This window comes from Aquila chrysaetos, chromosome 6 (genome assembly GCF_900496995.4).
Source record: "Aquila chrysaetos chrysaetos chromosome 6, bAquChr1.4, whole genome shotgun sequence".
Classification (NCBI taxonomy): domain Eukaryota; kingdom Metazoa; phylum Chordata; class Aves; order Accipitriformes; family Accipitridae; genus Aquila; species Aquila chrysaetos.
The window spans coordinates 18,751,882-18,776,858 of NC_044009.1; the positions used below are offsets into that span (position 1 = coordinate 18,751,882).

General features: G+C 44.0%; 1 protein-coding gene across 7 annotated transcripts in view; it reads left to right on the top strand.

Annotated features, from left to right (window-relative positions):
- The first annotated feature begins 16,828 nt into the window (after window positions 1-16,828).
- Window positions 16,829-24,977, top strand: part of C6H2orf88 (chromosome 6 C2orf88 homolog) — a 66,245-nt gene continuing 58,096 nt past the window's right edge. For 3 of the 7 annotated variants that reach the window (XR_003923824.2, XR_003923823.2, XM_030016958.2), the window contains exon 1: window positions 22,707-23,028. Coding sequence is in view for 1 of the 7 variants with exons in the window: in XM_030016955.1 (XP_029872815.1) it covers window positions 21,861-22,211; window positions 22,478-22,672; window positions 22,931-23,028 (644 nt within the window). In the remaining 6 variants the exon portion in view is untranslated. Of the gene's footprint in view, window positions 16,848-21,705; window positions 22,212-22,477; window positions 22,673-22,706; window positions 23,029-24,977 lie in introns of those variants that run through there. The other 4 variants (XM_041124391.1, XM_030016960.2, XM_030016955.1 and 1 more) reach the window with 3 other exon arrangements.

Sequence of the window (24,977 nt, forward strand, 5' to 3'; positions counted from 1 at the left end):
CTTATAATAAATCTTCTAGAAGAGCCCTGTTAAATACCTGTTTACTTCTAAGGGCTCTACCCTTGTTACAAGATGCTATCTTTTCTTTAGAGTTGTAGCTTTTATGCTTTTACCCAGAATTCCTGACATTCATCCTGACATTCATCTTCAATGTCTTTTAAAATAGCTGCGTCAGCCGCTGCATCGCTGGTGGGAAACCTTGAATTCCTCTAAGGACCTGGTACCGTACTTGGAGAGGTTTCATTTCTGCATTTGCACAATCAAAGTGCTTGAAATACCAAAATACTTCGTCTTGGTATTACTAGCTACAAAAATGTTTGTATTTTCTCTGAGGTACAACTCTTTGAAGGGAATTTTCAGCCCCGGAGGTCAGTGATTTGGTATGAGTGGCCTGTCCTCTGCTGGGTTGTTCGGGAACGGCATCCGCTGGGAAATGGGGGCCACAGCTCAGAAGTCGTATTCTTTTTCCTCTTCTTTTTTTTTTTTTTTTTGTTAAATACATGATGGGTTAAAAGCTAGCAGATATTCTTGACAAAACCAGAAAAATGCAGTTTCGCAAAATGCAGTGAATTTGACTCTGCTTAATCTTGCCCGGTGCCATAATGGACTGAATTAATTAACTTCTTTGATCAGAATATAGCTCTATGTGGGACAAATTTGGCTCCTCATCTCAAACTATCCTTCTGCTGCCCTCCCTATGGCCTGTGTGCCTCCTTTGCTTTGGTCCCCCTCTGTGGTTTTGCCTCTACTGAATAGAGATACAGGCTGAATGGGCACAACCTGTAGCACCCAGGACCCGCTTGTCTATAAGCAGTAAGTAAAATCACAGCAATATAATGATACACAAGGTTAAGAATAGCTTTTGTTTTTTCCTCTTCTGATATTTGCAAGCAGAGGAGAGCTGGCTTTGAAGTAAAGTCTTCTAAAACTCTTAACATTTGGGACAGTGAATTCATAAATACATTGAATTATAATGGTTAAAATAAAACCAGTTTTCTGAGATTTCAAGCCTGGCACATGGTTTCTGCAGTGGCAACACATTTGCTGAACTCCTTTTAAGGTGGGACATAATCAGTCACACTGTAATACTTCTGATAATAATATAGTGTAATTATTTCACAATGAAACAGATATTCAAAATGTACAGCAGTGTCCTCTCCTGGTTGCTGCCATACCTACTGGGACTGGCCAACTGTACTCACACCGTGCATTGATTTCTGCACACACTGCAAAGGTGTTAGTCTTAGGTTTTTATATATAGTGTTTAGATCCATGTTTAAGTGTTATAAACACAAATATTTCAAAAGTCAAAACAGCTCCAGAAGTTGTAAGACATTTCTTGTAAATACTCTAAATATTGTCTACTCTGTATAAGCATAAGGATTTTTAGTTGCGCTAAATTATTTAGACATTTTTAGGAATCTACTTTAAACTTGAAACAAAAAGGAAGATTATCTTTCAAACTGAGAGCAGCAGATTGTTTAAAATACGCGCCGGGAGAAAGGGAGGCAATAAGAAATGTAAGACCATGATTTTGCTCATGAAACTTCTTTCAAAAATGTTCAGTGAAAACACAGTAAAGAGCAGTAATATCAACTTTTCCCTTTACAAGATGCTAGTTTATACCTCATAGCTGTACAGGACTGATAAAGGGGGTAATGATTTTTCCTGCTTAGAAAGCTCATTTAGAAATACATGGATCACAATTCTTGCCCAAAGGTGTGCACTTTAGTTGTTCTCCTGTCGTTGCTCCAGGCAAGCAGAAAGAGTCAGATGAAACTATGGTACAGCTTCTCCCTTCCTTTCTGCCATGGGCTGTTCTGTGGTCAGTTTTAGACCGGCTAATTTGAGGCAAGAGCCTCTACAATTGAATGAAAAGTGGTGGTAACGTTCTCAAAGAAATCAAAGAACATTTGGATCTACAGTCATCCAAGAAGGCCTTTGAATCTGGCATATTTGTCAGCAAAGGAGTTGTTTAATCGACAACTTAGAGCCAGGTTACCTGATTTAACCCTGGTGTTAAAAATACTGGTAATGTAAATTTTAAAAAAACCTGTAGGAAAAAAAAAAAAGAAACTGCTAATTTTTTTATGATGAAATACAACATATTAAAGCTTTCGAAGTCATTTAATAACAAAAGTGTATAATGGCAAAAAGCAGGCACAAAAGGCCATAGCTTCTGATGTAGCTGCTTCTGTTAAAGTGAGGCCCCAAAGAATCAGGTGGGATCTGTGAAAAGCCCTGTACAAAATAATACAGAGACAGAAAATCATATAAGCTGCTTTAGGTTTTTAGAAGACAAAGAGCAGATCAGAGACTGAGTAAAAATCCTTGATGATTTTGATTCTCATTTGGAGGAGAAGAACATAAATGATAAGTTTTGTGATAAATGAGGTGCTTTTGGAGGATTTTCACATAACTAGTGCGACTGTTCAAAGGTATTGGGGCATCCAAGGGAAGAATACATACAGCACTTACTCCCTCTCCTTTTTTTATCTTTCCTTATTTGTTGTTCGCTCCTTGTCGATGTAGTAAAGATGTTTCGTATTTATGAGCTCCATTATGAAGCATCACATAAGAGCATCAACTGAAGGAAAGCTGCCTATACCGGCTAAAGCATTAGCTTTACTGCCCTTTCCTCTTGGGAATTGTCTCTGGCTCCTTTAGCAGACACTTGCAATTCCTGACAATTTAACGGCTGATGCTTTAAAAATTTACAAGTTTGCTTTTGTTTTGGTCTTTTTTCTTGGGACTCGCGAGCTTTTCTCTCCCATCAGCCTGCTAATTGGCAGCATCAGCCAACCGACTGATGAGAAACAAGGATAAACCACAAAGGAATTGACTGTTTGGGTTTTTTTACCTTCAGCAACAGACTTTCAAACCCCCTCTATCATTCTGCAGACATATAAAACCACGTAGGAATTAACTCTTCAGTCTTGTAGCACAGAGCCTGACTATCACTGTATCAATGGATATATGCCCTACACTCATGGAAATGATGTAATGATTTCATATTCTTTATTGACTATGCAAATAATTGAAAGGATGCTTCCAAAACATAATTCATATAATAGATCTGAAATATTACGGTCGATGTTGCTTCAGAGTTTAGTTTTAAGGCGTACTAGCATAATGCTATCTGGAATAGGCATACTCCTATTAACTAACGAAGGCTAGAGAATGGCTTTGAGTGAGTAGATCTGGAAGAGTTAATAGAAAAAAATATTCCTAGGATGCTCAGATTAGTAGATACAGAGCTATTTGTATGCTACTGACTTTGTGATAACTACACAAAGCTTTTTTTATGTCAAGTGAACTTTTGTACCAGGATATTTTGAGTACACAAATCTGAGGAACTTCAAGCAGCAGTCCACAACTGTTTCTGAAGTTTTAACAAGTAAGGAAAAAAGAGTCTTGCTGCATACAAAAGCCAAGCTTATGATCAATTAAAAATATCATGGTTTGACCAAACTGTTAAGGCTTTCTAGCATATAATGATTAAAAGAGATGGATGGTACAATTAGGAATGCAATGCAAAATGGAAATAAAATTGACTATATCAAATTACTTTGTTATGCCTTCTACAAATTATCAAAGTAACTCAACATTAAGAAATTGAAGCATTTTGTCATTTTGTCCAAAGCTTCTAGAACAAAGGAAAATTAATTAATAGCTAATGAATTGTGCAGTTGGCTGCTTTGTTAATTCTAAAGTTTGATTGATGTATCTAATGATTTCTATCAATAACTCTGAGAAAGCAGTGTGATAAATTTTAATATCCCAGTAATAACTTAGTAGAGAGAAATTGCTTCACTAGATCCTAAGCTGTGTTAAAAATACTATGTTTGTATATATGTAGTTATAGGGCACATGCGTGTACATATATAGAGAGAGAGGTTTTAATTGGACATTCAACCAAAAGAGCAGGTTCTCTGCTCAAAAGCTTGCTCATCGTTACTTAGTGTGCTGGTTGGCTTAATAAAAGAGATTGCCTTTCTGTATAGCTCTTCTCCCACGTCAATCAATCAGGCATTAGCCATGATGTCACTAAACACTTTCCAGAATTGTGCTACATGATGAATGGTACACATTTCTTATAAGAGATAAGGTCTATCAAAATGATAAGAAGGAATTACTTATTTCAGCATGTATTTGGAATTGTATGAAATATATATTTGTTGTTCATATAGGAAGAATATTAGAAATGCTAATTATTTAGTGACAGGCACATCTTCTTGCACTTTGGGCTAAGGCTTGGCATCAGCTGATATTAATATAAATTAAAAATCTATTTTATTAATGATAAATGAAATTAACAGCTCATTATCTGAGCATTACTATATAGGGTTAAATTTAGTTTTCTCTTTCAGCCATTCAGTACTACTAAAATGCAATAAAAAGAGAAAAGCTGATAGCCAATTTTGTAGCCTATACTGTGAGTAATATTGAATGCACAAACAAGCATATTACAATGGAAAGGATCTTATTTTTGCGTTATGATGCGCCTGTGTTTCAAGAAGTTCTTTGAATGGCCTCACGCTGTGTTAGCCCAGAGTGAAACAGGACAATGTAGCGTGTACAAACTCATAGGAACTCTTTATTATTCCAGCAACTACCACTGCATAGCACAGAGTTTAATTTTTCTTTTCTAGAGAGAATCTAATCAAAAAGTGTATTTCAGTGTAATGGCGTCATCCCCGGATTGTAGATAGTGAGAAAGTCACCACTGGCAGTAATTTCTCCATACAGCCAGGTATGATGTGTGTTCTTTTCAGTTAGATTATATAGGATAAGAGTCCTAAAATGCTCTGAATCTTTGCAGCACTTACGTAGAGAGTATTGCTTCCTGAAAAATAGCCATCTTGCTGAAGTGCTGTGTTACAGCCAGGCGCTGGGGTAGAGTCACTCTTTGAGAACCAGCATTAATATGCCGTTCCTGCAAGAGGTCCATCATGCTTTATGAACCTCTTTCTTCTCAAAGGAGCACGTTTGCCATGCACAGTATATAAATTGCAGTAAACCTTTCCCATGTACCTTCTCTGTTAGGAAGGTAACTTCACGCTGGGACCAAAGCGTGACTGGATGGGTGCTTGTGCCGGGAGGAAAGGCAATAGCACACTTGCTAGGAACGCGCTGAAGGATCTCCTGACGCAAAAGGAACAACTCCTTTCAGGTCGCAGTGGCCTGGCCAAACTTTTCCTCTTTCCATACAGGAAAAGAAAAATCAGCCAATGGTACGTGGGGTGTTTTTTCACTTCAGCTTCCTCACAGCATGGTCCCTGTCGAGTTTTTCGTTCGGTATAAAAGTAGACAACGCAACACAAGCGTTCCTAAACACAGGAATACGTGGAGGGTGAGGAGAGACTGACAGGCAGTCTGCAGCTCCCTGGTTTCCAGAGTAATAGCTACTGAGCATGGGAACGGTGGCTCCTCTTCTCCAAGCCACAGATTGTGGTGACGGTAAACAAATATTTCTCAATCTTCCATCCGTGGAGTGAGCTTGAAGTGTGTTATTTAAGCTTTAGTTTGGGGGGAGGGAGTTCAGATTTCCTCTTGGGACAAAGTACATATCCGCGCTTTGCCTCGGGAGCAGCTTTCCTCACCTTTTTTTCTTACCCAGAAGTACAAAGCAGGTACCAAAGGCGGGGGAAAGGTGAGGGGCTGGAACCAGCTTGCCCCAATGCACTGACGCTGCCTCGTTTCAGCTGGTGTTGAAGGTTGGTTTTGAGACGTGGCTAAAGAACTGAATTGGTTTTAATCTTATCTACACCGGTTCACTTGCCTCCCACAGTAAAGCTGAAATATCCGTCGCAGTTTGCATCCAGATAACTGTTCACAAATTTCCATAGCAGCAGCGGCAGCCATTATAAAATAGTGTGGGTTTGGTTTGGGGTTCTTCTGGAAAACATCTTTTGGCATTCTACAAATAATCAGAGGAAGAGCAGGTGTTTTAATAGACAACCACAATAAAACACAAATCTGGTTAACAAGTAGCAATCGATAAGAAAGCTAACGGGACTCAGGACAATTCCTGTGAGTGTCAGAGGAGTCGCTTGCCTCCAGAGCAGGTTTTGCATCCTTATGACAAAAATCAGCCAGGACCCAAGAGTTCGGGTTATTTTCATTCCAATTCAAACAAGCCTGGTAAGCTTTCTCTGTTTTTGTAAAGATCTAATGCAAGTGTCTTAAATATCTCATTGAGTCTCAGGGTTATGTCCTTGGATCTAATTCAGCCATTTAGCATCCTAAGCATTAACATTCAGTTGATTTATATTTCTGTGCTTAATAATAGCTAGTTCCTTAATATTTATGGGCATCTTTTTCATCACATTCACATGGCTATACCCAGAGGTGTAAAGGGAAACATGGCTACAGGGAATGCAAACTGTGCTTCTTGAATCCCTGTTCCCCCTCTTGTCTTTCCATTCTCCTCTCTGATTTTCACCGATTTCTTTTGTTTCCCAGTGAAACTGTCAGTAAGCTGCATGTTCTATGAAATACATGCTTTTCTGTTTCCTGCTGTTTAATTAATAATCCAGCCATTTCGGTTTGTGAAATCAGAGATGACATGCATGTATTTAACATAAAACCAGGTCCTTCAAGTCTGCTCTAAAATTCCTTTTCTTTACCAAAATGATGGGCACTCGGAAACTGTATAATCTGCAAGAAATCTCAGTAAGCCTGCAAAATAATCTGCCTCCTCACAGCTCTCCACCTTGAGCTCTGCTAAGGACTGGCTTCAGCGTCAAAGCATGAGATCAAAACTCCTGTCCAAACTTTAAGGTGTGTATTACAGTAAATCTAGGTGTTCTGAATCCATTGTAATCATAGCATCTCCTGTGGGCTGATTATGTGTTAGGTAAAGAGATTGCTCTTTTTATCACCATGGAATCTCCTTCCTTTCCTTTCTATTATATGGTTTATTGTACTCTTTCTATGAGAAATAGAAAACAGCAATTTCTTATCTGCCTCCTCTGTTCCATGCATAACTTTTGATAATTTATCATGTTCTTTCTTTTCTAAGGTAAATAGCTCCACTTTTTCAATATTAGTGTTTCACTCCTGTATCATTTTTGTTTCCCTTCTCTAGGGTTACTCTGTGAGGAGTTTGTTTCTCTTAAGATGAGGTAATCAACAATATTCTGCAAATGTCTGCAATATTTCAGGGAAGGTAACATATTGATTATACAGCTGTAGATAAACTATAGTTGTCTTATATTTACCCATTCTGCACACCAGGTTTTGGAAGTTACAAAAACCACCTGCAGGTTCAGCAGAAGTTTTTAATTGAGTTATTCACTGTGGCATTCTCTTCAAATAATAACATTTTTTTAAAAAGTATAATAAACATAAAACCCTGTAAGCTTTGTAAGTAATTCAGTGTTTCCTTCTGGCTGACTGCATATTCAGTAATCCCAACTGAACAATTTGCTTTACACATCTGTTTGACTGGAAGGCAGAATGAAAGTATTTTTCCCGAAGCACTTCCAGTTTAGCTATAGTCAAACCCCATGAGAACTGCGACTCTTAAAAGCAACTCTAAATTGTTCCATTTTGGGTGGTTCTGGCTACTTCCATAACACAGAAGTTTCTTGAATCTAAAAAAAAAATTGCACAGGTTAAATTTTCCTAAACATTGCATTATGAAGTGTTTTAAAATCATGTAGTAGTTTTAAATACTGCACTTGAGTTTACTGGGGTGGTAATTACAATAGTAAATACTTTTATCGGTGACATCCCTCAAATGTAGTTTAACAGTGAATAAGAACCCAAAATTTCTCAAAGATGAGATTGTATCACATAGACTTTGATTTTCTATACGAGATCTTAAATCTACCTTTCCTTACAAGGTAAAAGAAAAAGCTAACGTTATTTTCACTACTACCCAGCGGTGTATACACCACCACCTATGATATTGCCTGCTGCATAGCTCAGTGTTCAGGAACTAAGCTAGAATAAATTTACTTTCCATCTGCTATATGCATGAGTGTAGGAGCAGCAGAAGTATATTTAAAGAAAAAGAGAAAAAAAGAGTTTCGGAGCTTAAATAAACAGACTTTGTTCACTTGACTAACACTCAGTGACGACTTTGAGAAGTGGCTGACAATCTTCCAAAATGTCTTTTTGTGACTGCTGAAGCACTCAGTCTTTGGGGTCTTGATTCTGGGAATGAGGATGGGGTATAGATACTATTGCAGTGCAATGTTCATCAACGTGCCTATGTAAACATTTCTAACACCAAGAAATCCACTGGGGGAGGAAAGCCCAAAACCTTACTTCTAGTTTTCTGCTAGGGAGAACAAAGAAGCTGTACCAAGATCCAAAGAGATACAAACATTTTTTGACAAAATTCTTTATTCATGCCTATAATACTGACAGAGTCAAATGCAGAGATTTTATAGCATGAAGTGGCTTTCTTCTTTCAAAGGACGAAATAAGAATACTAAATTTGAAGCATAATAAAGATTCAAAAAAGTCACAGTGCTGGTTGAAGAGACCAAATCTTGTATGCAATTCCATTCTCTAATAAGCACATACACAAAGCCATGAGTAAATACTAGTGAAACCTGGCAAAATATTACTAAAGATGTTTCCAAAGGCTGTGTGGATCAAGCCCTAAGAGAAGTCAATTCTTGACTTTGAATTCCAGTAGTGGCCTTTGCCCTTTTGCATCAAGCAGGAGCTTCTTCCAAAAATAACTTCCTGAATGCAAATGACCTGTTATAGCACTTATTACTTGGGGTATATGTTTGAAGCAGAAGTGAACCATAAATTAGTTGAAGAACACATATGAAACTTGCAACTTCTAATAATAGTGAAGCAAGTCTTCCATATGTTGTTATAATTTTCAGTCTAAGATGATTAACGTGGCTCACAGGCTACTCTTGTAAGATGATAGAAGAGACATTTTTTCTGCCTCTCCTGAGAGGGCTAGTGTTTCAAAATTATTTCCAAACAAGCATCTTCTAAGCAAGAGATGTTTCTCATTTTTTCCTCACCTTAATAAAAATGCGATGAACACTCTCTTCTTAACTGTGTCATCATATGATCATCAAACAAATATCATGACAGTATGATGTGATAACAGTATGTATGACAGCCATAAAATAATATGTTATATTAACTAATACAAGTCATTAATTTATTGTCGCTGTCTTTATATTTGAAATAGAGTGCTTGTATTGTAAGTGTGCAGGGAATCTCAGAAGTAAATTCAACGGATCCATCTTCATTCAAAGTTATTTGTACTTATAGTAGGTTTCTATCTAGCATATTTTAAACCAGTTCTGTCAAAAGACTTTAGGAAAAAAAAAACTTACAAATTCCTTTATTAATTAAAATCATGCCAATAGTAAATTGGGTAGCAAGTTGTTTACAGCCATAAACAAGTTGTAGTGGCCTGGGATCTTTCTTTTGGCATAGAAGAACATGACTGGCAAAGCTCAGAGGATCAGTTTAGGCAATGAAGAAAGGTTATTTGGTTTCAAAAATCTTAAAACTTGGGTCTTGGCTCTAGTGAAATAATTGATAATTCTGTCACTCACTTATGCAAATATTAATTCACCTCTTCATCATGTGAAACCCTGCTCTAAGGAGTGACTATGACAAACTGAAGGGGCAATATTCTGGTTCTATTCTCCAGGTTGTTTGGGTGACCTTGGACAAATCCATTTAGTATTTCCCATCCGATACCAATAGCTGTAAGAGGACTAACTGTTAAATAGACACCTTATTCTTTCTATCAATACAAGCAGCTACCTGCCTGCCCGGTTCCTGGGCACGCCTGCGCCCCACAAAGCAATGCTGTGTTAACACACTGGAGCCAAATCCACACGAGTGACACATCCCTACTGTCAATGCAACACAGAGCCACACAGCACAGTATAATTACGTGTGCCCAGTGCTATACCCTGGCTTGTTCCGAGCCAGCTCAGATCTCTCTGCACAGCCCTTTACTGCATGCACACATTAAGCCTACGCATTTTCCAAATTTCCCCACCCGTTCCCCCCTCATTGTCCCTTATTTCCTCACTGTTAAAAAGTAAATATAACTTTCCACTTGGAGGATAGTTGTAAGAACAAAACGTACAATGGTCCAATATACCGCCCTGATGAGACTTCTGTAAGCGTGCAGGCAGGTAGGTAAGGAGATGGCAAGTGGTACAGGTTGCAGACATTAAGCAGTTATTTAATTACTGATAGTATGTGATGCTGTTCAGAGATGAGCTAGATAAAAACACTGAATATTCTTGTTTGGCTGAAACTATTCATCCTGATTCATCCTCTCTGATTCAGAAGAACTGAGGCTTGAAATGCGTCTCTGTCTGTGTGTACTACTGATGCTTGCTGAAAAGAATTTGTCAGACTATGTGTGTGTGTATGTGTGTGTGTGAGCCCTTGGCCAAGCCACTGAACAACTCCTTTAGTTCACTAAATGCAGGCTTGTTTTGGAGCTAAGTGACACAAGTTTTGCTGTGGAAATTGCATCCAGTTGTTGGCCTCTCATCACAGAGCCTGTATTTGACTAAATTTTTCCAGCTAGTAAGATGTCATGCGGCGTACAAGTAGGATCTTGAACTTTGAACTACGCGAGATGAACAACATTTAATTCATACATCAAAACTTAGACTTCCGACTTGGGGGCGAGGGGAAGAAAGGAGAGCCAGAAAGAGAGTGAAAAGTTATTCAAGTTAATAGGAGTGAGGTTCCAATATTAAGCTGTGGGCTTGTTGGCAGACCACCTGGGATGGCCTTCATGGATTTTGTGTCCTCTATTTGTCTCTCAGAGATTATATTACCTTTCCTATATTAAATACTTTATCAAAACTTAACCATATAACATTATGCTGAAACTCAGTTCAAGACCTCTCTTAGGTTTCTGAGCTATTGGATCATAGCAGATAATTAGTGTACAAAACTATATATAGAGATATATGTGTCTGTCTGTGCATATGTTTCCTTGTTGAGTCTTGGGACTACATCCCAAACTGACATGGTACAGGATGTCTGATGCTTCTTGACAGATGTGCTCTACAACAGCCAAAGGCTGATCTAGGTAGGTTTAATTCTCATAGACTACTTTATTGCATTTTTCTTATGTACGTTTCTGCTCGGAGAACAGAGACAGCATCAGTTAATACCAACCGAGGTGTGTTCTTTTGTAAGCCAAAGCTTACTGGAAAATGGGGGAAGATGGGAACTACCACCATTAAACTTCCAGTGATAAATTTTGTAGCTTTGGGGTTTTTTTGGCAGGCGCCTATAAATTTGATTTTGCTTTAGATCCTGTTTTTCTTCCAGTCTAAACCAAATTTGTAAGTCAATGTTTAGGCATCACCTCTCAGTGCATTTTGGCGGTGTACTTCTGGACATTTATTTTTCCTCTAGCATCTGACTTTCCCCTAGCTCAAGCCCTAGCTTAGCACAGCAGCCCCTGCCAGTCCCAAACCTACAAGTGTACCCACCACCTGTCAAAGCTGAACACTAGATCTCAGTTAACACTGACCACTAAGACCTAGGCCTTAATCCTGGCTTTATCCTGTCCCAAAGCTTATTCCACAAACCCTTTACTAGTTCAAATCATATGCTAGTGGCATACCAGCTCAATTTTTAATTTTTTTTAGCAGTAGCTGATCACAAGCTTCAATGGGTTGTGTAGAATCATGCATATTATCAGATCAAGTATTTTGAGTCTTTTCAGTCATAAAAACTTTTCTACATGTGATCAAATTTAGCTTTTCTTCAAAGCCCTGCTTTAATGAAATAGATGTGTAGCAAGCTTATGCTGTCTAACTTGGTCTTCCGACTAAAATATTCTTTCCACTGCTATATTTAAGGTAGGAATGGATATCATAAAATTAACTAGAAATTGGGAAAGCTGAGACTTGAAAGCAGAATGCCAGTCCGCACCCTAAAGGGTCCCTGAAATCCACGCTCGTGCTCTGTTGAATCTCTCAGTGTAGAGTAACTGTTACGCAGACCATCTATTACTAACATTTATTTCAACGGAATTGTTCTGCGATACTCATGATGTCCTCAAGACAATTTTTTTTTCCCCAACATAAATTACTTGTACCATGTTAAAAGTTAATTTCTCCTCCTGAAACCAAATTGCAAAGTTAGGGGTATTGGGGTCTATGTATACCATGAATGAAATCCATTTTCTTATTTTCTTCTTTGCCATTATGTGGTTATGGATAATATTTCTATTTATGACCTCCAGAAAATTTTTATTGCATCTTGCTGTTTGATCTGTGTACTGTCATAAATTTCACTGTGTAGAAGAGTTCTGATTTTAAGATTCTGTGGCTGAAAACCTCTTGATACACTGGAAAAGATATCTAATATGGGATAGTAGCTCAGATGAGATAATTAGATCGTTTGGGTATTGGGTAATGTCTGCAGGTATCAAAATATTTACTATGTGAGGTAATCACAATGACAGTTCTTTGTCAGTAAATTAGACTCTTCTGAAAATTAACTTCAAATTTATCATTTCAGTGACAGTTGAAGTCATTTTGTGACTTTATAAAGGAATTTTTTTTACATTTGTGCTGCAAAAGCACATGTTGGTGTATGAGAGAAAGTCATAGGGTTTGATCTCAGCCAGCAAGGCAGTTTAGGGAAATGAAAGTCTTCAGCAGCAGTAGCTCTGATTCAGTCACCCACAAATCCCCCCGAGGGATGTGTATCCTCAGCATCCGCAGCCTTCGGTCCTCTGTCTTTGCCCTAACGTAGCCTCTGAGGGAGTCTCTACCCCAGCTTCTTTTCCAGGCACCTTCTGGCTCATTTCCTATTCGAAAATCCACTTGCTCTGTGCTCAAAAGAAGCCAGGTTTTCTGCCCACCTCATTAGTGCACTGACCGGTTCAGACTGCGCCGCAGGGTGAGTCTTTGGTGGTCTCCCCATGGGCAGGCAGCTGAACAACAAATGAAATAAAAGATGTCCCTTAAAGCGAGGGGCGGATGCATGCCTGCCCTCAAGGCAAATTGAGAGAAGTGGGCCAGGCTCTTAAAATAGCAAGAGACATTACAGCTGCTCTCGTGGCAGCAAGAGCCCACCCTTTCACAAGTTTGTCTGTACGGCTTAATTCCTCAAGGTTGAGAAACCGATCTTCTAGGCAGAGGTGGTTTGGGGAGTTACTACAAGTATTAGGAACGCCTCTCCGTTTCATACTCACGAAGCATCTTTAGCCTTGTCCATATACACCCACGAAGAGCGCGTTTCAGGGAACGTATTAGTCCTTAGGGGCAGGATGATTCACTCTGAACAAAGCTAGGAAGAAATAATGTGGTGGGTTGGCCCCGGTCAACAGCCGAAGACCCACCTGGCTGCTCGCGCCCTCCCCTCTCCTGCTGGACCTGGAGAAAGTAGAAGGAAGGTGAGAAGACTCGTGGATGGAGATAAAGGCAGTTTAGCAGGAGAAGCCAAAGCTAGGTGTGGAAGCAAAGCAGAGGAGGGGTTTGTTCGCTACTCCCTATCGGCAGGCAGACGTTTAGCTGCTTCCTGGGAAGCAGGCCTTTGGCGTGCACGACGGATTACTTGGGAAGACGAGCACTGTAAACACAGACGTCCCCCCTTCCTCCTCCTCCCCCCGAGCTTGTGTGGCTCAGCATAACGCCGGGGGTGTGGGGCATCCCTTTGGCCAGCTCAGGTCAGCTCTCCTGGTCGCGTCCCTCCAAACCTACTCACTGCAGCGGCGGGGGGGAGCAGAGAGGGAAAGAGAGGACTCCTGGATGCTGTGCAAGCACTGCTTGCCAAAATATTGGTGAGTTATCAACACTGCCCCAGCCGCACATCCAAACTGCAGCACCCTATGGGCTGCTATGGAGGAAGTTAACTCCGTCCCCGCCAGACCCAGAGCAAATACAAAGCCTGTTACTCTTGTTTCATACTTGTTCACTTTCTTCGGTTGTTGCTAGTAATGATGTTGATCTCAGCGTGAAAATTTGAAGGTACAGATGTTGGTACAACATTCCTCTGAAACGCGTTACTTCTCCGCGTTAAATACGTTAAAGTCCACAGACGTTACAAGATTGGGAGGAGCAGGGTCTCAGCGTGTCACCGCTCTGCTGATCCCGGCTTCGTCTGCAGCAACGTGTGTCTTTGCTGAGAAGCAATTTCCATTTTAATATTTTATTGTAGTATCTTTTTGGTTTGGGAACCCTGGGAGTGATTTTTATTTCAGGGAAGGGAATGTTATGGGAAGACTGGGTCCTTAAATTCCTCTTATTTCTCTGTATTATTTCCCTTTGTGTGGCCGTTTTTGTACAACTACTGCTTTGTTGCTGTCCTCCGGGCTCTTAGTTTTTGGCGTGCCGGTGACTATATTCAATGTGGTTTTTGCTTTTTTGCCAGATAATTGACTATCGCAAAGCTCTAATTTCCAGTGTGGAAAGAAGATGGCGTTGTTTGCAGCCTCATGTCACAGGGAAGCCTGATGTGACATATTGCAGTGCACATCCTAAAGTTTGAGTTTATTCTAGGAGAGATCTAAATGTGAAAGATTTACCTGCTTTCTCTCTGTCCAGCTTCTCAGCTGACTAATTCTGGTGGGTGGCTTTTCAGTCGCAAATCTCTCTTGATCCTCTTTGCAATATTCGAATGCCTCATGTTTGCTTAATCCCTTCGCTGTGCTGCTGCCTGATGTTTCAGGGCTGCGGTTTGCCTGTCCTCCCGTGCTTCATGTTTTACTGCTGTTAGGCATTGATAAAAAAATAAAGAAAAGAGGACTTGTGCATAAATTAGGAATGTTTCTCTGGCTGGTATACTGCCTTATTAGCAAAAATGTAAATAATATTTGGTATTTACTGTTTTCCTTGTTTATGTTTCGTAGTACTGCGCACGGGATAAGGATGGTCTCCGTTCACAAGGAGGTTAAGTGCCTGGCTGCACAGGCTGTATGCAAACCGCACCTGAGCTGCTGCCGGGCAGTGGGATGGCCGAAGCCACGTGTCCGTGCTGCCTCTCGTGGACAGCTTATGTTCAGTCTCACTGCTTACCTTCTGCCAAACACGATCTCCAGTTTCATATGTAGGCAGAAGCAAAAGGTATAGCTGCCTCTTTCCCCAAAGCTCCTGGGGAGTGTTTATTGCTGCTGCTTTGGTTTTTCTTCATGATGAATGCGCAGTGCCGCTTTGGTGATTTAGTGCTCAGCTTCTGTGTATACCACAGAAGGAGCCATCATTTAGAAAGGTTTCTTAGAAACAAACAAACAAACAAACAAACAAAAAACCCAAACCCTAGTCATTGCTATGGCACCAAGATAAGCCGCGGACTTGAGGCCAGTGTTTGTAATTCCCCAGGGAGCAGAGTTTACTCCTGTTAGGGCAGAGCCCAGGTCAGGGCTCACTGCCAGCGAGTCTTTGTTAGCTGAAACGGTCAACCTCCTCCCGCTGGAAGAAATCCCACTATTCTGGAGTCTGTCTCTATCCAGGGAGTCGGCACCGCTCCCCGTTGGTGGACACAAAACCTGAAAAGCCCCAGGAGCATTAGGAAAGCATTAGGCTTTTATAATACAATAATCTTTGAGCTTTAGAGGAACCCGGGAGAATCCAGTATGGTGAAACTACTTCGTATCAGTCACCAGATACTGACAGAAGTCTTGAATTTTTAGTAATTTGGTTTTTTAGCTTGAAAACAATTTTTTGTCGAGTCACACTTCTACAGCATATGGTGCATATAAAATGAGGCTTTACATTACCAAAGTGTCTCCATTTTTGAAAGAAAGGAAGGAAAGGTACACTTGTATCTGGTGTGACTAATAATCCAAATGTCGGTTAATCCCATTCTCTCTCTTACAGAATTAATGTTCTGTGAGGTGTCCTCCTTCAGTCCTAAAGTCTTTTTGCTCTATATCCTTAGGCCAGACTCTGGTCCTGCTTTTACCTCACTATATATAAGCTAGGATGCAAGTGTCTTTTTGTATTCTAACAGTGCTACAAAAGATGGAACCCATGTTAGATAGCTGTGTTTTTCAGTGTTTAACATTTACTCTGTCTTATTAATATTTCTTGATAAGTCTGCTAAACAAAGGCATAAGATGGGAGATGTACAAAACTGATGGAGAACGGACAAGAGGAGATTTATTACAAACGGGCGTCAGGTTTCTAACTAAAAAGCAGCAATAGGGAAAGCATTTTCAGGCCTTACCTTGCAGAAAACAGAGGACAAAAGCTTCCATGGGCTTTCTCTGTCTTAATGTTTTCTTGTAAACTTTGTTTTCTCTGTTCTACAAAAAAACCCAACACATTTTCTTAATGTTATTCAATGTATTTCAATGAGATGCCGGATGATGTAAGTTCTCAAAAATATTACAGGTTTTATCAAACAACCAAGACCCATTTTGTGAATTAACTTTGTTTTAAAGATTCCTAAGGTTGCCCTAGACAGACTTCCGCTACAAACTTTCTATCAATTTCTGGATTAACAGCTACCGCACATTGAAACAATAACTTCTAACAACTTACACATTCAATTAGCTAAAAATTTGGGCTGTATAGAAACATGTAATTTATTTTCTAACCCCTCTTCTGGTTTCTTCTTTTTCATTACTGTTAAGTATAGTTGTTCTATGGGAGAAAAGAATTAATAGCCACACATTACATCTCATTTTATTTGGGCAGAGTGCCTTTATAGTGTAACATATTGTCATAATTAACTTTTTAGCACATTTTTAAGTATCTAGACAGCTTCTAAGTAAATAATGTTGTTTCTTCAAGGAAAATTTTGCAAATATGGTGGCTTAAATAGTTCCAAATGTCTTTGCACAGGTGTTGGTGACGGGATGAAAGGAATTACTGCAACTCAGCCTCTATCTACTGAAATACTGCAGCATACCCTGAAGTGTAAGTACGTGAGTAAAACTGAGGACATGCTTCAAGTTCTGCTGCTAAATGGGGTATTTCACCTATTTTTTGGAAAAAAAACCAGGTCTCTCCCCAGCTGTCTCATTGCAATCGTGATGAAGACTGATGATAACAGTCAGCTATCCTCGCATAGTGCTGGGGATTCATTAATGTGTACAAAGTTCATGAATATACTGATGGTTCACATTGTTTTTCTCCTTTGAGCTGTAGCAGGAGATGCACATTCAAGTAACAAAAAAAAGAATCAAATTAATAGCAATGAGTTAAGCAATATATTTTAAATATTGAGGATGTCTTCATACAAGAAAGTGGAACTAGGGTTTACATTTATATTCTAAACTTAAAAACTATCAAACCCTTTTTTGAGAGCGGGAGGATGGGATGTTCCAAAAATAATTGTGATGTAGAAATCAATGTTGTGCCCTAAGGTTAGAAGCAAACATGCCATGGCCACTGCAATGTGCTTTTGTAGTAACAGAGTTGAAAACTGGGCAGCACTGAATGATTTCCGTGGCCTATGTTTGGGCATACGCTACTCATACCTGTCCTTCCTTTTAATCAACACAGTTCGAAACACCAAGGAAATATTTTAAGAAAATATGAGCTCTGAGAAAAGGCTTTGGTAAATCTCAGTTGTGCACAGAATACAACAGCAATGCATAATAAAACAAGAATTAGGTAAAAAAAAAGAGAGGAAAAAACCATAGCTGAGGAAAGGAACATGTTTCCCATCAACAAAGTTTTTGAAAATAGAGCACTTATTTAAAAGGCGGTTACTTAGCCTATAAAGCTGGTTGTTTCAGTGAAGTCGACCTTTGCATCTTGGTTTTGATTTTGAAACTCTACCAAAGTACATTACTGCAAGGTGGTCAGAGCACGTTGGGTAAAACTTTAAGGCTCTTGGATTACTAGGGAGATTTTAGTCAATGAGAAAACTTTGGGGTTTTTTAGCTCTTCAGACTCTATTGATTCTTTTCAGACTGCATAACATTTTCCAGCCCATACAGTTAGCAGATTACTCCACGTATAAATAGATTTTGTAAAGTCACCACGTGACTGTGGGCATGCTGGGGGGGAGCTACTGGGGCAGAGAATACTTGTCCTAGCCTCCCTTCTCTAACTCTTCGACTGAATGAGAAATATGTGCCTCAGTAAAGCCCTCCCTCATACAGGTGTGTGCATGTATGTTAAAAAAAAAAAAAAAACTAATTGAGAAACGGAGCAAGTATGAAGTGGTTCAGCCAGCAACCGATGACTAGGGACTGAGCTGGTTGAAATTGGACAGATCCAGTACTCCTCCGTGGACCTCTTTAGCCCTTTTTGAATGCCACATGTCATGTCAATGGGATCTTCAATTAACTTAAGCACTGCTTGGGCAAAGGATTTCTTTTTTTTTTTTCCTCTGCTTTCTGAAAGAAAGGCAGGGACAATCTGACCCAGCGTTTGTCGGTGTGCAGGACTGACAGTCTGGCCGTCTGGGCAGCACCTAGTCAAAACCAGAGCACGTGCTATGTTTTGCCCACCTGGGCGACCACGCAGCACCGGTCAGGAGGTGTGGAAGAAAGCTGGGGTGGTCGTAAATTGGGCATAGGTGAAATAGGAGGGAGCTGAGATATTGCCAAGCAGAAGATATGAGTAGTACAGAAATGAGCGTAGGATATTGTGCGTTTATGGGACATGGAGGAAGAGATGAAGGCTTGGAGGGGGAAGGCTTTGCAGACGTGGAGAAGCCATGAAAGGTAGCAGGTGGAAGAATGAGGACAGGAACTGTGAAATTGTATCAGAGGGAAGGAGAAACCAGATTTCATTTATTCTGTTACTCTTGGACAACCTCATTAAAAGTTTGCCATCTGGTACAGAGCCTGGTAAGTGACAAATTTTGCACCAAAAGTAGTGGTTCAGCAATTTCTTACCTAAGTTCCTCTGAAACTTCAGCACAGCTATCATCTAGTCTGGCAGCCGTTTACTGTTCCAGTAATGCCAGTACTAGCACCATTCGGTAACTTCCATGGTTCAGTTTGCACCACTTTCCTCCCATTGCAAATGTATTTATGCCGCGTGCACCTTATTATCAGAAAGTGCTTGTATCACCATGGGGACATCCAAGCAGTTGTCTCCTGCCGGGGTGAACACGCGCATGCAGAGCAGGGCATGCCAAGCATTTAGAGGGTTCAGACTATGTTACAGGAAGATCTAGCAAACTCTAATAAGTAAATAACTAATAAAAATAGCTAATAAAATAAATATTGGATCTTACGACAACAAAAACGTCAAACTTGGTTCAAAACGATTTCTTCTGGAGGGTGAGTGCCTTCCTTGCCCCTATAGGAAAGTGCTTTCAGCCACTCAGACTGGCGGGAGGGGTGTAAGAGGCAGCCTGATCTGGGAAGCCGAGTCCCAGGAAAGGCTTTGGTGCCTGTGTCCTCCCACAGGCTCCTGTGCCCTGGCAGGGAGTAGGGTACCCTGGGGACCCCGCGGCCCCGCTCCCTGGGCAACTGCTGCACCTCCAAGGCCTCCGTGCTGGGGCTGGGGTACCTCAGATTTGGGCATTGTGGTTTTCAACATCATAGCACCTGTGCCTGGCCCCAGCCTTTCCTACTGAAATGCTTTACGAGCTAAATATTTCATCGACTGCCTCGTCTGTGCCTGGTGGTAGACATTTCGAATAGATGCTCCGCATTTAAAAAGACTGTCTGCTTTGCTCGAGCTAAACATAATAAGCTGTCTTGCATATTCCACAGCTAATAAAATATTAAATATGTTTTGGCACCCAGAAATAAATACCGGCTCGAAATTCTCATCACACCTATCTCCCTCTCCTTAACTCCCTGTCCCCCCCTGCTTTACACTGAAGTGCTGCTGCTCAGACTAAACGGCTTGTTGTTGGGTCATGACACAGGGAGGCGAGCGGTGCACGAGTGCCATATGTTTATTATCTGTCGGGATGTAACGGAGCGATCAAATCGGGCGCTAGTGATGTACTTATAGCCTGTGCCATGCAGAGGAGCACAGCCTGTGAAATGTCTGCCCCACGCCTCAGAGTTGCTCGGTGGGAACGGCACTGGCTTAAAAGCTGAAGTTAAAAGTGGAGCCTTGTGTTAGAAACCAGGCTAGAATAAAAAAGAGCACAGTAGCCATAAAACGCTACAAAGATATTCATAATTTAGTTATGAAATTCTTATTTAAAAACCGTTTGTATATAGTTTAAAAATCACTCTTGTAATAATATCACTCCATTAATGCAAGGCAACCGTGCCTTTCCAGTATTCCGTCTTGTTTTAATTGTCAGGGCTATGATTTTATTTGATTTGCTCCTCCACCCACCTGGAGGCGAACTAAAACAGTAATAAAAACATCTGACCGAAATGTACCCAGGTCAGGGCGTCCCGAGTCAAAGCTCCTTGAAATCAAAGGATATGGTGCCGCCGGCTTTAATAGGCTTTGAGTCAAGCTCCTAAAACCTGCTCCTGCAAACGCTTGCGTACGCGTGCTTAACTCCCAAAGAGCTTGCTCCTGGCTGGGGAACTCCTCGCTTAAAAATCGCACGTGTGAGGAACCGGAGCCGACGCTGGTACCCGAGGCTGCCTGCCCTGGGAACCGCTGCTGTGGGTAGGCTGGCAGGGAGGGTCGAGCTTTGCCGCCCCCCGTTTGCACCCCAGGCCCAGAAACTCTCCCTTCGGTCTCTTGGGGCGGCGTGGTTCCCATTAGGGCTGGGTGAAATGCTGCAGCAATCGCAGCACGTACAAACCCCACGCACGGCGCTTGTCAGCTGAATGCTTTCTCCGGGCCCCGAAGGCAGTAATTAGTAAAATACGTAATTTTTTTTTATTATTATTTATTGATGGACTCTTGGCAAGTAATGAGCGTAATATTGCGTGCTGTTGCCAAACGGTCACAACAGCTGTAAAGCAACAATCCCTTTACAACTGGCATAACCACACCGCTGGATTTGGTTTGAGGAGGTGTTCGGGGGTGGCTGCCTGCTCCCTGTCCCCCGGCTCTCTGGGCGAGGGAGGAGGGCTTGGGGTTTGCCAGTCACGGAGCGGGCAGCGGAGACCGGAGGGACGTGGTGTGTATTTTTCTGTGCCTACCTAGCCCCTGGCTCTCCCGGCCCTGCGCAGCCCCGCCGGGGCTTGATAGCAGCAGGGCAATGGCAGCTACGTTTAGAATAGCATTTTTCTTTGCTAGTATTACTTTCTTTGGCTTTGATACCCTTGCAATAAATTCCTTGGCTGGCCGATGCCTAACTGGAAATAGGTGAGAAACCTCCTTGACAATAAAACTGTTGCCTAAATACATAGGAGGACTTTGCTCCGGTCAGGAGCGGGGGGCCGAGCCCCGCAGCACCCCTGGCTTTTGGCCAGTTGCTATAGGAGAAACCGGTGCCCGGCGTGAGCCCCGCGTCCCGAAGCACGGAGCCGGTCACCGCCAGGACCAGGGGACGGCTGCGGGTCCCGGCGTGCTGGTCTCCAGCCCCGGCCAGGCACGGGCTCGGCGGCAGCCGCTCCCAGGCCGTGCCCAAGATCGTGCAGTAGCTTTGATGTCAAGACTCCCCAAAGGCGGGAGAGCTTTACCCGGGATGTCTGCTCACTGCCCTCTCTTCAGACATATTTTTCATTTTTAGCGTCGCTTTTCTTTTGGAAGAATTAGAAGTGGTATTTTAGTTTGCTCGGCTCCCTCCTTCGGCAAGCTTTCTTTTGGGGCGGGGGCATTTTTTAAAAAGCTTTGGCAGGATTAATATTTTTCTGTAGCGGCACGTGATGTGATGCTGCCTGACAGGATCAAATAGGAGAAGCGTCACCCAGGCCTCACCCCTGGCCTTTCCCACAGTTTTTCTTCACTTTAATGTTCACCAGTACTTCCCCATTCCCTGGCACGTTGGTGTTTTATCACAGGGCCGCGTGGAACATGCGCTTTCGATAACCGTGAGCTTTTGTAGGGTGACTCTGCCCTTTGAAAACGCTTCCCCTCCGCTAAAAGCCGGCGAAGCCAATGACAGGCGCTTTTCCTGCGTGGGTGATTTCCGTAACCCCCCCCCCCCCCCACCTTATTATTTTGTTGTTAATTTTAAACGGCAGGCCCCATCCCGGCGCGGAGGCACGTCGCCCCCGCTGCCACCGGGGGTGTGGGGGGTGGCCGGGGGGGGGCGGGGCGGCAGGTGCCGCTGCGGCGGGGCGGGGCGGGGCGGGGCGGCAGGTTGTGGCCGCGGCGCTGCTGAAGGGGACGGCGGGGCCTGGCCGCCCCGCCCCGCCCCGCCCCGCCCGGGAGCCCGCGGCCGCCACGGCGGTGCCGCGGGGAGGGCGGAGAGCGCCCGGTGGAGCGGCGCGGAGCGGCGTGAGTGGCGGCTGGTCGGTGGAGGGGGGGGGCACTCCCCGGCCGCTACCTGTGCGAGCGCTGCCGGGCCGGGCCGGGCGGGGGGGTCCCGGGAGGTCCCCGCGGTGGGTGCTCGGGGGGGACGTGGGCGCCGCTGCTGCGGGGCGGCGGCAGGGCGTTGGCCGCCGGGAGCCCCGCCGCGCCGGCCGCTGCGGGCGCGCTGGCGGGCCGTTCGGCGAAAGTGATGGGGAGAGGGGGTCGGGCGGTGGTTTCGCTTCTTTGTCGTTTTGGAACAGGAGGGCGGAGGACGCGGCGTCGGCGGGACGAGGGCCCGATCCCGCGGGCGCCTTCGGAGCGCAGCCAGGAGGGAGCAGCCAGCCCGCTGCAGCCCGCCCGGCCGCGGGAGTTTCTCTGCCCGATGGACGGGGGCGTGCCGGTGGGATCGCGTTCGCGACGTGCCCCCCCGCGCTCCGGCCGCCCCCGCCGCGCCGGTACGTCAGGCGGGTTTCTCGCCGGCGTCTCGTCTCGCACGGGACTCGCGCGGAGGAGCGGGGCCGCCCGTTGCGGGAGGGACGGGCCGCGGGTCCCCCCCCGGCGGCCGCCGCCGGGCGCGGCCGCCCGCGGGCAGGACCGGCCTTCGGCCTCGCAGGCGTGTGCCGCGGAGGGATGGAGGAGGAGCCGGGCTCTGAGGGGGGCTCCTGGGGACGGGCGGCGGCGACGCCTCGCTCCTCCCGCCATCTCGCGGCCAGGTCGCTGGCGGCGAAGTCCTCGAAACTGAGGAGAACGGAGGTGCCGCTCCAGCCGGGCGCCGTCCCGCGGGATCACCGGAGGAGCGGCGGAGAGCGAGGTGAGCCGTGCCGAGCGGGAAGGCGAGCGGCGCGGCCGCTTCCCCGTCCGCGGGCTTCCTGCCGCGGGGGGGACGCGAGTGCCGGCCCGGGTGGCGGGAGGGTTCCTCGTCCGCCCCCGCTCCGCCGCGAGTCCCCTTTCGCAGCCTCCCCGCAACGCCGTACGGGGCGGGCTACCTTCCCCTAGCGCGTCGCCAAGTACGGATTTAGTAGCGTAGGCTCAGCCGTGGCAAAAATCGTAAAACCTTCGGAGGGTCTCGTGCTTTCTCGCAGTTCGGGAAGCAGGAGTCCAAATCGAGTGTCTAAATATAGTGACTTGGAAAAAAACAAAAAAAAAAAAAAAAGAAAAAGGAAAAATACAGGGGCTCGCGCTACAGTCTTAACAAAGTGGCGCTTTCAACCTTCACGTACGTACAAATGAGTTTTCTTCCGAATGTCGTGTTCTGGGGAGAAAACCCGTTCTTTAAAACCGCTTTGGTTTGCGCCGGTCGCACGAGGGGCTGGGTAGAGCCTGGCGACGCTCGTGTCTCCAGGGCCAACGTGGTTCCGTGGGCAGGGTCCTGGGGGGAGAGCCGGCAGTGCCGCCAGGCTGCGCGGGGCACGACTGCTTCGCCTGGCTGCCGGCCGCCCCGCTGCTCGGGCCCGAAGGCGGCAACTCTCTTAGAAGTAGAAGCTGGCACGTTGGGAGCGATGAAATTCGAGAGAACAAATACTGGGGGAGAGCCGTGAGACGGTGTGATTTTTAAGGCTGACGTGGTTCTTTACTGCGGTTCTGGGCAGCTTTTGTACAGCTGGAGCATCTGGTCGCTAACTCCTCACTTTGTTCTCTTACTCCTCGGCTGATTTCTGCCAATCATTAGTAACGTCGCTGTGATTTTAAAACACGGGGCTGTGTTTTCCTGCGCGTTCCTGTGCGAGACGTGGAAAAATGGGTCTTCTGTTGCATTCCTATTTCCGATTCCCAGTTTTACAATTGGCTTCTGTATAGGGAGGTTAAAGAACAGAATGGGGCTGTGTGCTGCTTCTCTTGCACTCTTCTCTGGTTGATCTTGGGCAGATCCTGGCCGTCTCCTTCCTTCTGACTTTCATTTGCAATAATCCAGTGGGGCCTTTGCCTTCGTAAGGGCATCACAAAGCAAACCAACGCGCCTCATTCATACCTTATGATCTTCAGCTCCATATGTTCGTAGTTGAGTCTTGTGACAGATACTACAATAAAACGCGGCTGTCAGACTGAGATACTGATCCACTGTTTTACCTGCTGCTGCTCATCAGTTCTCGCTGGCAGGAATCCCAGGCTGGGCAGCAGCCAGTGACAACGGCAGGAGGGGCTTTCTTGCTTGTAAAGATTTGTGCATCCCCGTTCGTCATCTGCAGCAGTCTGTCTTTGGCTGGCACCTGTGGAGGACAGTAATAACCCTTTATAAACAAGGCTACATCCGAAGCTTTAGCGCAAGTATAAGTAGCTTGATGTTTTAACGTGTTCCTGAAGGTAGGCTGTTAAAAGGTAGGCTGTGACTCCACGATTGACTCGTTGGGATGGAAGTTTTGCAGTATATGTAGGAAAATACCAGTTTCCACTCTCGTTCGTTCAAAACAGAGTCACGGCATTGTAATAAACCAACAGGCTGCTTCGTTTGGACCCCGTGCCGTGCTTTGGAGCGGTCTAACATCGGTGTGGGACTTGGCCAGTGTCTCTGACACCCTTTGGTGGTATGCCTTGTGTTTTCCCCTGCTACAGAGAAAATGTTTGTGGGGGTCGTCTTCAGGCTATAGATTTGCAGCTAATATATATGGGGGGTAGGCTAATAATTGCAAGAACTGTGGGCTTTGCTGAAAGATGTGTTGAACCCGTATCTTCCCATGTTACGCAGGGCAAGGACACAGCTGAACATCTCTGTTAAAAACTTTATATCCATTTCTTATATTTTGTTTCTGTTCACTCCCCAGT